The 12,803-nt window shown below is 39.6% G+C and overlaps 1 protein-coding gene across 4 annotated transcripts in view; it reads right to left on the bottom strand.

The window, feature by feature from the left end:
* tcaim (T cell activation inhibitor, mitochondrial) overlaps nt 1–12,803 on the bottom strand; it is a 35,885-nt gene that overhangs the window by 4,011 nt on the left and 19,071 nt on the right. For all 4 annotated transcript variants that reach the window (XM_061882321.1, XM_061882318.1, XM_061882320.1 and 1 more), the window contains 4 exons: nt 9,342–9,464; nt 6,709–6,806; nt 5,119–5,210; nt 573–805 (listed from right to left, as the gene is read on the bottom strand). In XM_061882321.1, the coding sequence (XP_061738305.1) occupies nt 573–805; nt 5,119–5,210; nt 6,709–6,806; nt 9,342–9,464 (546 nt within the window). The remainder of the gene's footprint in view (nt 1–572; nt 806–5,118; nt 5,211–6,708; nt 6,807–9,341; nt 9,465–12,803) is intronic.

Here is a 12,803-nt window from a genome sequence, read left to right as displayed (position 1 = left end):
GTCATGACCCAAAGCTCATGACCATAGGTGAGGATGGGAACGTAGATCGACCGGTAAATTGAGAGCTTTGCCTTCCGGCTCAGCTCCTTCTTCACCACAACGGATCGATACAACGTCAAGGAACATCAATGTGAGCAATCAGCTGATATATGCAGCATCATCAGTCATCATAGATGCCTGGTTACAAGATGAAAAGAAGGACCAGGACAACCTCCGTTGAATAGAATGCTCGGAGAAAAAACAATGACCATGCACAGATAAGTTAACCTCCTATCAGATCTGTGCGAAGGTGTCATCATCAAGTACAAACTGTCCACTAAGTACGTCAAGATGTCCGCAGCTGATGCATCAAGACTGCCAAGCAAAGACTCACAGCCTTAACTAGATACCTGAAGAGCACAAGAGAAATAGAAGCCACGATATGTTTTCTAACAACATAGCTACTGTAAGGTCCACCGCAACAAACTTGGAGTGTTAGTAAGGCAAACACTGCTCGCGACCACCACATTTTACAAGTCGACAAGTTTGCCCAGACCTCTTCGTGGTCAAACAGAAGAAATTCAGCAGCGTACTTCTCCAACGTCAGGGTGAGCCCCTCCAGACTTCTGGGGTGTAGACACAGCCTCCTGGAAATGAGATTGCTGTGGAAGGTGTTGAGAGCATCGTAGTGCTCCAAGATAGGCTGGACTGGTCTCAGCCGCTCCATGTGAACCACCCGGGTTCCCCCTAGGAGGAGGCTGATCCTCTCCTTGAGCCACTCGGTCTGCTGCTGCAGGCTGCAGAAGCTGGGAAGCTGCTCAATCAGCTGGGAGGCACACAAGCAAGCAGGTGAGCAACAAAGGTAAACATGTATTTTAATATGTCATAAGGATGTCAAAGTAAAGGCAGGAACACACCCCAAAGTCACAGACCAATATGGCATGAATCATGTATGAATGCAGATTATTAAACATCATTTATTTGGAGCACACATGCCTGCGGAGGGGTCGTTATCGGGTAAGTGCACACATCGGACGAAAGATGGAGGAGGACACTCCCAATGATGTGCTCGCTGGACAATGTCCCTTCAAAATAATTGCACTTTAAATCAAAAACTAAGTTTTGAGTCAATAAATGACGTGCATTCAAGTACAACATTTCAAGTTAATAGGTTAATGTATTACTGATAGTCACACACACACACACTCGGTGTGGTGAAATTATCCTCTGCGTTTGAACCATCCCCTTGTTCCACCCCCTGGGAGGTGAGGGGAACAGTGAGCAGCAGCGGTGGCTGCGCTCGGGAATCATTTTGGTGATTTAACCGCCAATTCCAACTCTTGATGCTATATATATATTTATTTATATATATATATATATATATATATATATATATATATATATACATATATACACGTACATATGCACATATATGTATATACAGACATAAATATATGTATATATGCACATAAATAAAATATATATACAAACCCTGTTTTCATATGAGTTGGGAAATTGTGTTAGATAAAACAATGATTTGCAAAATCATTTTCAACCCATATTCAATTGAATATGCTACAAATACAAGATATTTGATGTTCAAACTCATAATTTTTTTTTTTTTGTGCAAATAATAATTAACTTAGAATTTCATGGCTGCAACACGTGCCAAAGTAGTTGGGAAAGGGCATGTTCACCACTGTGTTACATCACCTTTTCTTTTAACAACACTCAATAAACGTTTGGGAACTGAGGAAACTAATTGTTGAAGCTTTGAAAGTGGAATTCTTTCCCATTCTTGTTCAATGTAGAGTTTCAGTCGTTCAACAGTCCGGGGTCTCCGCTGTCGTATTTTACGCTTCATAATGCGCCACACATTTTTCATGGGAGACAGGTCTGGACTGCAGGTGGGCCAGGAAAGTACCCCCACTCTTTTTTTACGAAGTCACGCTGTTGTAACACGTGCTGAATGAGGCTTGGCATTGTCTTGCTGAAATAAGCAGCGGCGTCCATGAAAAAGACGGCACTTAGATGGCAGCATATGTTGTTCCAAAACCTGTATGTACCTTTCAGCATTAATGGTGCCTTCACAGATGTGTAAGTTACCCATGCCTTTGGCACTATTGCACCCCCATACCATCACAGATGCTGGCTTTTGAACTTTGCGTCGATAACAGTCTGGGTGGTTCACTTCCCTTTTGGTCCGGATGACACGATGTCGAACATTTCCAAAAACAATTTGAAATGTGGACTCGTCAGACCACAGAACACTTTTCCACTTTGCATCAGTCCATCTTAGATGATATCGGGCCCAGAGAAGCCGGCGGCGTTTCTGGATGTTGTTGATAAATAGCTTTCGCTTTGCATAGTAGAGCTTTAACTTGCACTTACAGATGTAGCGACAAACTGTATTTAGTGAAAGTGGTTTTCTGAAGTGTTCTTGAGCCCATGTGGTGATATCCTTTAGAGATTGATGTCGGTTTTTGATACAGTGCCGTCTGAGGGATCGAAGGTCACGGCCATTCAATGCTGGTTTCCGGCCATGCCGCTTATGTGGAGTGATTTCTCCAGATTCTCTGAACATTTTGATGATATTATAGACCGTGGATGTTGAAATCCCTAAATTTCTTGCAATTGCACTTTGAGAAACGTTGTTCTTAAACTGTTTGACTATTTGCTCACGCAGTTGTGGACAAAGGGGTGTACCTCGCCCCATCCTTTCTTGTAAAAGACTGAGCAATTTTTGGGAAGCGGTTTTTATACCCAATAATGGCACCCACCTGTTCCCAATTAGCCTGCACACCTGTGGGATGTTCCAAATAAGTGTTTAATGAGCATTCCTCAACTTTATCAGAATTTTTTGCCACCTTTCCCAATTTCTTTGTCACGTGTTGCTGGCATCAAATTCTAAAGTTAATGATTATTTGCAAAAAAAATAATAATAAAATGTTTATCAGTTTGAACATCAAATATGTTGTCTTTGTAGCATATTCAACTGAATATGGGTTGAAAATTATTTGCAAATCATTGTATTCCGTTTATATTTACATCTAACACACTTTCCCAACTCATATGGAAACAGGGATTGTATGTATATATATATATATATATATATATATATACACTGTATATATATATACACTGTATATATATACACATATATATATATATATATATATATATACATACAGTATATATATACAGAGAGAGAGATATTAGGGCTTCGAATCTTTGGGTGTCCCAAGAATCGATTCAATATCGATTCTTGGGGTCACGATTCGATTATAAATCGATTCTCGATTCAAAAACGATATTTTTCCGATTCTCTATTCATTCAATACATAGGATTTCAGCAGGATCTACCCCAGTCTGCTGACATGCACGCAGAGTAGTAGATTTAAAAAAAAAAAAAGCTTTTATAATTGTAAAGGACAATGTTCTATCAACTGATTGCAATAATGTAAATTTGTTTTAACTATTAAACGAACCAAAAATATGACTTATTTTATCTTTGTGAAAATATTGCACACAGCGTGTTGTCAAGCTTATGATATGCAATGCAAGTGTAAGCCACTGTGACACTATTGTTCTTTTTTTAAATTTGTATACATGCCCGATTGTAGCTGAGATAGGCGCCAGCGCCCCCCGCGACCCCGAAAGGGAATAAGCGGTAGAAAATGGATGGATGGATGGATGTTTTATGATAATGTCAATGAGGGATTTTGAATCACTGCTATGCTGAAATCATAACTAATATTGATACTATTGTTGACAATATTCATTTTTGTTTCACAACTTTTGGTTTGTTCTGTGTCGTGTTTGTGTCTCCTCAATTGCTCTTTTTGCAGTTCTGAGTGTTGCTGGGTCAGGTTTGGTTTTGGAATTGGATTGCATTGTTATGGTATTACTGTGTATTGTTTTGTTGGATTGAAAAAAAAAAATCGATTTACAAAAAAAAAAAAGAGAATCGATTCTGAATCGCACAACGTGAGAACCGCGATTCACATTCGAATAGATTTTTTCCCACACCCCTTAATATATATATATATATATATATATATATATACATATGTATGTACATATATATTTGTACATAAATATACACATACATATACATACATGTGTATATACATATAAATACATATATGTATGTATATATATATATATTTGTATATACACGTATATGTATATGTATATACATGTATATACACACATGTATGTATATATATACATATATATATATATATATATATATATATATATATATATATATATATACGTATATTATTATTTTCTTCTTTCATTACTTTACATTAGCGCCACAGCTAGCATAGCTTTTCCTCTCCTCCTACCTCCTCTGTGTAAGTCCGCACTAACCCAGCTAAAACGTAACATTAAAATAATGTGAGCTAATAGTTCTCCAATTGTTAGTTCATATTTGGTTCTATTTAACGTTTAGAGAACATAATCATTAATTACGCATTATAGAACAGTCTGTATTACTTTGTTTAACATATGTCAATAATCATTGTTTGGACACCTGTGCATCGATTCATGAATAAATGTGATGCATAGGAGAATAGATAATTTTTTCCACCTTACAAAATACAACATAAAACTGTTCAATAAAGTGGGTGGAAAACACAAATACTAAAGTTACAGGCATAGCTTTGGACAGCTATTTTGGGGGCCTGTGGGAATTTTGACTTGTGGAGGGGGCGGGAATAAAAGTGGAAATGAGTAATCTAATCTAATGGATAGCTGGAAAACAGTAGGCACTGTTGCACACTTTTGTCCGCCGTATTTTAACAAGTCTTCATAAAACCTATTCGGACAGCCTTTACGCAAGGCAATGATGTCCGCCGCCCACTAAAGCACACTGCTGAGGCCACAAATTCAGCTAGTGTTTGTGCTTTTGAAAGTTTTTTTTCCCCCAGTACCTAAAACTGCTGTGTTGCTACAAATTCGAATAAAGTCTGCATGTTGCAAAACAACCTTGAGTCCTTTCAGCCAAGTGAACGTCAGCTTGCTGTGTTTGTCACCGACTCACCGAGCCAGCTACACATTGTCTGGTACTTTTTTATCAAGGAGTGTTATTTTGCATCATTATGGTTTTATGGTCCAGCTCTAAGGTATTACTTTGGTCCACTGATGATGAACGTCCATGGTTCCCAACAGAACGTGTCCAGAGGCGCTCATCTCTGATTGGTCAGCAAAAATGACTGTGTGACCTGTAGGATGGACAGTAAGGGTATGTTGACTTTATTCGTCATCATGAATCTGGCAAAGGTTTTAAAAGATGAATACTGAGACAAATGCGAACCTTCGGGGTTTGAGAGGAGGAGTTGATATTTTGGCTTACTTTTGTGTTTACCTTGCTTTGTTCAGTCAAACCTCAAGTGTGTGACTGTACAGTTACTTCACTTTGTCTAGGTGTCAAAGTTGGGGATAAAGTCATTCAAAAACTTGAAATCGGAGTAGGATTTTTTTTTATCATGATGATCTCTAACGCGTATTGAAGCATTCTTATAGAACAGGCCTCGGCAATTATTTTAACTCGGGGGCCGAATTTTGAGAAAAAAATGTGTCTGGGGGGCCGGTATATCTGATTTTTAGGAACACTAATACAAAAACTCACAATAATGTCTGATTGAATGCTAAAAACGTTATGAGAGACTGTCTTAAAAAACAGAATGGAATTTTACATTTTTTTTACTGAACGAGACACCCAGGATGTACATGAAAATAAAGAATGTGGGATTTACAATAATAACTATAAACGATAAAACACTGAATATTGACAACATACGAACGTCACACCCCCTCTTTAATGACATATTTTACAATCAAGCAAAACGCAACAAAAATGCAACAAACACAGCAAAATATGAAAGTGAAGGGTAAAAAAAAACCCACTTACAATCTGATGCATCTGATATATCACTAAGCTTTAGAACTTTATTGTAAAAATTTCTTTCCGCCTCTGTCCCTGACACCCGCATTTCAGGTTGACCGCTCTGGAAACACTCTGTTGAAACGGTCCCCACCCAGACTGCTTGGTGACCCGTCTGAGCTGCCGTGACTTAGATTACCATAGTAACTAATTAGATTAGCATAGTAACTAATTAAATTACCATAGTAACTAGTATATCAGGCAAAAGAGCAGATTTCAACCATTTAAATACTTTGTAGAGTTCAAAACTCATGGTAATTTGAAAACATCACTGCACATCATAATGGCAGCTACAATTTCCATCTTGAAGATCTACAAAAATTATTTTGGAATGTCCGGCGGGCCTGAATGAAAAGATTAACGGGCCAGATGTGGCCCCCGGGCCTTAATTTGCCCAAGTCTTTTATATAACAAAATGCCTATATATGATGTATACTTGCAATATTAAAAAACACATTTAAATGTAGTACAATAAACTTATTCAATGACTCATGTGGTTACAATTTACTAACTACGCACCCAACAAATCATTTGTACGAGAGGTGGGGAAGTTGGGCTGAAGGATTAGTCAACATGGAATCAACATTGGTATCTGGGTACCCATCCCTAGATACTGCAAGAAATGTAACATACTATGTACATATACATATACACATACATAGGATTGTACATTTAACAGTCAAATAACTAAAGAAGTTTAAAAAGGTCACACAGCTTTAGCAGAAATCATGTCAAGTTCTGAGAGATCAATTGCAGTCCATAGACTCAGTTCTTACCTTGTAGGTTCATCATGGCTTCCAGATTCTGCACTGACAGTCGGCTCAGGCTCTGAAGCTGAGAGTACCTGTGGGCCACGCCCCAGCTGCGCTGCCACCTGTACAACACAGCTGATGTCACCGTCCCAAAACATGCTCAACATTCTTTGGAATTTCTTTCAATCAAAAGGTGGAAGGGATCTGTTAAGTGTGAAACACGATCCACCAGCTACAGAAAATGGTTTCTGTTAGGTTGTTTTTCCTAATGGTTGATTCCGTTGCTGTGATCAAATATATTGTAGGAACCTGCTGTGGAGTTATGACAAAGTTAAACCATTTTGTCAATACATATTTTTCTGTTTGGCTAAGAATTCTGCTGGACAAATTGTTCACCCATCTATTGTGTGGTTCATTATCAGTTCAGTTCCCAGTTTTTTTGCCTGCTTGCGATGTGCAGGTGTTATTAGGAGCATTAACAACCGACAGCCCTGAGATTACAATGACCTGGATGAATGAGAATATCCATAGACCTGTAATCAACGTAGTTTTTTTATCTTGTAGAATTCTGGAATTCAAAATCATATGTAATTCTAAATATAAAGATGCCCTTCAAACGCTCAGTTTAGAACACAGCTGTTTTTATTAGTTATAAATATAGGTTTGAATTTAATGAAAAACAAAGACTTTTTCAGGTAATTTGTTTTCAAATAGACCAGTTTGTAGGTATGAAGTGGAAAACTAAATGAGTTCACAGCTTTAGTTCTTAAGTAACCCTTTTGAAATCTGACAATAATTCTTCAAAAATGTATTTGACTGACTCATTTTTGACTTCTCCATGAGCAGTTTAAAGGGGAACATTATCACCAGACCTATGTAAGCGTCAATATATACCTTGATGGTGCAGAAAAAAGACCATGTATTTTTTTAACCGATTTCCGAACTCTAAATGGGTGAATTTTGGCGAATTATACGCCTTTCTGTTTATTGCTCTGTTGCGATGACGTCAGAATGTGACGTCACCGAGGTAATACAGCCGCCATTTTCATTTTCAACACATTGCAAACACCGGGTCTCAGCTCTGTTATTTTCCGTTTTTTCGACTATTTTTTGGAACCTTGGAGACATCATGCCTCGTCGGTGTGTTGTCAGAGGGTGTAACAACACTAACAGGGAGGGATTCAAGTTGCACCACTGGCCCGAAGATGCGAAAGTGGCAAGAAATCTGCCGCCAGACCCCCATTGAATGTGCCGGAGTGTCTGCACATTTTACAGGCGATGACAGACATGGCACAGAGATGTATGGATAACCTGCAGATGCATTTGCAACGATAAAGTCAACGAAATCACAAAGGTGAGTTTTGTTGATGTTGTTGACTTATGTGCTAATCAGACATATATGGTTGCGGCGTGACTGCCAGCTAATCGATGCTAACATGCTATGCTAATCGATGCTAACCGGCGGTGCTAAAGCAGACATGGCACAGAGATGTATTGATAACCTGCAGATGCATTTACAACTATATTACGTTTCCTTCCATCCACCCACATTTAATGCGAAAAAAACACTTACCAATCGAAGGATTTAAGTTGCTCCAGTGTCACAAGATGCGAAAGTCCTGATCGTTTGGTCTGCATATTTTACCGGCGATGCTAACGCAGCTATTCGGCCATGCTATGGCTATGAATAACATCAATAGCTATTCGCTCAATGGCTTCAGTTTCTTCTTCAATACTTTCATACTCCAACCATCCGTTTCAATACATGCGTAATCTGTTGAATCGCTTAAGCCGCTGAAATCCGAGTCTGAATCCGAGCTATTGTCGCTATATCTTTCTGTGGTATTCGCCATTGTTTGTTTGTATTGGCACTGTATGACGTCACAGGAAAATGAACAGTTTCTTCGCAGAGAGCGAAAAAAAGGCACTTTAAAGCTTTTTTTAGGGATATTCCGGGACCGGTAAAATTTTGAAAAAAAATTCAAAAAATACAACACGCCACTGGGAACTGATTTTTATTGTTTTTAACCCTTTTGAAATTATGATAATGTTCCCCTTTAACAAAACACGGGTCAGACTTTCACTCAAAGTCTTTACTAAATCCAAACAAACCTTTTGAGATCAGTGTTCGCAAACCAAAGACATATCACCTTTAAGAAACTTCTAAGGCACAACATTCTATGTTGAATTCCTTGATTACGTGACTAAAGGCCACCCAACAAGCAGATGGCGGAGTTTTCAAAATTTCATTGACAATTCTTTTAGATTGAAAATATTTAGAAGAGGGAATGTTTTTTGCACACAGAAGTTGACAGATTTTGTGTCAGTGAGTTGTCAATCAAAAGTTCAACGCTAACTGAATTTGCAATGAAGAATATGTGTAAAAACTGCATATCCGATGAAAAATGTTGAAAGTGTGCGGCAGTAGTTAGTGTTTTTGGATGGAAGTCTTGGTGTGGATTAAATATTTAAATAGTTCTCTCAGACGAGAAAGTGTTTCATATTTCTGGAGATTTTGCTTTTGTAGAATCACTTCCAAAAAAAAATATATAACATTTCACAAAGCAGGTTAGACGTGAAAACAGGACAATTTCTCAATAGTCCCCAGGTATTTGATGTTGTTTGCAAAAAATAAATTGCAACAAAGGTGAGTGTACCTGATGTCAGCAAGGTCAAATTTGCGGCACAGTTCCTCTTTCAACCGTTTCAGTTCGTCTCTCCGAGGAAGACTTTCATTGTATTTCTTTGAAGCCTCCGGCTCATTGTTTTGAAGCCACAAGCTGCCAAAGGAAAGAAATATGTACATTAGCACACAGATGTGAATACAACCATCGCATTTCAGCAACCCTTTAATAAGAGTATATCCACAAGAATGTACTTCTGTGTACTATCAATCAATCAATCAATGTTTACTTATATAGCCCTAAATCACTAGTCTCTCAAAGGGCTGCACAAACCACAACACAAACCACTACGACATCCTCGGTAGGCCCACATAAGGGCAAGGAAAACTCATACCCAGTGGGACGTCGGTGATAATGATGACTATGAGAACCTTGGAGAGGAGGAAAGCAATGGATGTCGAGCGGGTCTAACATGATACTGTGAAAGTTCAATCCATAATGGATCCACACAGTCGCGAGAGTCCAGTCCAAAGCGGATCCAAGACCGCAGCGAGAGTCCCGTTCACACCGGAGCCAGCAGGAAAACATCCCAAGCGGAGGCGGATCAGCATCGCAGAGATGTCCCCAGCCGATACACAGGCAAGCAGTACATGGCCACCGGATCGGACCGGACCCCCTCCACAAGGGAAAGTGGGACATAGGAGAAAAAAGAAAAGAAACGGCAGATCAACTGGTCTAAAAAGAGAGTCTATTTAAAGGCTATCCATCCATTTTCTACCGCTTATTTCCTTTCGGGGTCGCGGGGGGCGCTGGCGCCTATCTCAGCTACAATCGGGCGGAAGGCGGGGTACACCCTGGACAAGTCGCCACCTCATCGCAGGGCCAACACAGATAGACAGACAACACTCACACTCACATTCACACACTAGGGCCAATTTAGTGTTACCAATCAACCTATCCCCAGGTGCATGTCTTTGGAGGTGGGAGGAAGCCGGAGTACCCGGATGGAACCCACGCATTCACGGGGAGAACATGCAAACTCCACACAGAAAGATCCCGAGCCTGGATTTGAACCCAGGACTGAGTATACAAATGAGTTTTAAGGGTAGACTTAAATGCTTCTACTGAGGTGGCATCTCGAACTGTTACCGGGAGGGCATTCCAGAGTACTGGAGCCCGAAATGAAAACGCTCAATAGCCCGCAGACTTTTTTTGGGCTTTGGGAATCACTAATAAGCCGGAGTCCTTTGAACGCAGATTTCTTGCCGGGACATATGGTACAATACAATCGGCAAGATAGGATGGAGCTAGACCGTGTAGTATTTTATATGTAAGTAGTAAAACCTTAAAGTCACATCTTAAGTGCACAGGAAGCCAGTGCAGGTGAGCCAGTACAGGCGTAATGTGATCAAACTTTCTTGTTCTTGTCAAAAGTCTAGCAGCCGCATTTTGTACCAACTGTAATCTTTTAATGCTAGACATGGGGAGACCCGAAAATAATACGTTACAGTAGTCGAGGCGAGACGTAACAAACGCATGGATAATGATCTCAGCGTCTTTAGTGGACAGAATGGAGCGAATTTTAGCGATATTACGGAGATGAAAGAAGGCTGTTTTAGTAACGCTTTCAATGTGTGACTCAAAGGAGAGAGTTGGGTCGAAGATAACACCCAGATTCTTTACCGTGTCGCCTTGTTTAATTGTTTGGTTGTCAAATGTTAGAGTTGTATTATTAAATAGAGGTTGGTGTCTAGCAGGACCGATAATCAGCATTTCCGTTTTTTTGGCGTTGAGTTGCAAAAAGTTAGCGGACATCCATTGTTTAATTTCATTAAGACACGCCTCCAGCTGACTACAATCCGGCGTGTTGGTCAGCTTTAGGGGCATGTAGAGTTGGGTGTCATCAGCATAACAGTGAAAGCTAACACCGTATTTGCGTATGATGTCCCCTAGCAGCAGCATGTAGATGTTGAAGAGTGCAGGGCCAAGGACCGAACCCTGGGGAACTCCACACGTTACCTTAACGTAGTCCGAGGTCACATTGTTATGGGAGATGCATTGCATCCTATCAGTAAGATAAGAGTTAAACCAAGACAGGGCCAAGTCTGACATACCAATTCGTGTTTTGATACTAAAATTGGATGTACTTTAGAGTTGTACGTGTACAACTTCAATAGCAGTACAGATTGGCCATCTATTTAAATAAGTCAACATACAATACACTTTGTATAAACAGTTTATGATAACAGCTGATACAAGGGAGTACACCTCATAAAGGACATATCCAGACTGACAATATTTAGTGTGAGCACTATTGGTATCTGAGACTTCTATAATCCTGCACTGGAATCCTCTTCCACTACATGATCACCAGACTTGGACGATGTTCATTCAGTTGTTTGATTTTGTAGAAAAAGAACAGATAAGAGACATGATACAAAACTAACAAGTGGCTTTAGAAACTGAAATAAATCAATAGCATATATTGTGGTAGTCAGTTTAAATTTTAGATTAAGCAGAGTGAAAAAATGATGGAATCATTCAATTCTAAGGAAATACATTTGGAATCGCCATATAAATATTCATTTCCAGTTGGGGACATCTCTGCGCTGCTGACCTGTCTCTGCTCAGGATGGTCCCCTGCTAGCCTCACTATGGACAGGACTCTCACTCTTATGCTAGATCCACTATGGACTGGACTTTCACAATATTTTGCTGGAGCCACTCGACGTCCATTGCACCGATCACCCTAGAGGGTGTGTGGGGTCACCCACATCTGCGGTCCTCTCCAAGGTTTCTCATTGTCATCCCACTGGATAGAGGTTTTCCTTGCACTGATGTGGGATCTGAACAGAGGACGTCATTGTGGCTTGTGCAGCCCTTTGAGACACTTGTGATTTAGGGCTATATAAATAAACATTGATTGATTGATTGAGTGTGAGTACTATGTCATCAAGCAGGTGTGCAGTACTCGACAGCAGAGTGGACCAACGTCTCCACGACATCAGCCACGTTGTAGATTTCAGCGCTGCCATATCAAGTCTACTGGCAGATATACCGTATTTTCCGGAGTATAGAGTCACGCCCACTAAATTTTAGAATAAAAATATATCATCCATATATTACCCATTAGACAAAAAGCCGCAGATATATACAGTGTGAAATGACTTATTTACACAGAAATATTAGTTGTTTCCAAACAGTGTTTGTAACACGGCAGTAAAACGGCTATTTCAAACAAAACAGAAGTCATCGTCATGGACCCACTAGCTGCGGGAGCTAGTTATCCAATCAGCTAAACAGACTCAATAACTCCACGGTGATGTTTTGGTGATATAACTGAGGAATTTTTGAAACTGATACAATCCAAAAAGAACGCCATTGTAAGTTAATAATACTAACACAGACACTCGTAAAACCTGTTAGCACATTAACTCTTGCTAACGATGTTAGCTTCATTATATTAAATGCCCTTTTCCACCAAAGGTTCAGGAA

This window comes from Nerophis ophidion, linkage group LG21 (assembly GCF_033978795.1).
Source record: "Nerophis ophidion isolate RoL-2023_Sa linkage group LG21, RoL_Noph_v1.0, whole genome shotgun sequence".
NCBI classification, from domain to species: domain Eukaryota; kingdom Metazoa; phylum Chordata; class Actinopteri; order Syngnathiformes; family Syngnathidae; genus Nerophis; species Nerophis ophidion.
The sequence above is the reverse complement of the archived record's forward strand: the minus strand, read 5'-3'. Positions and strand labels throughout refer to the sequence as shown.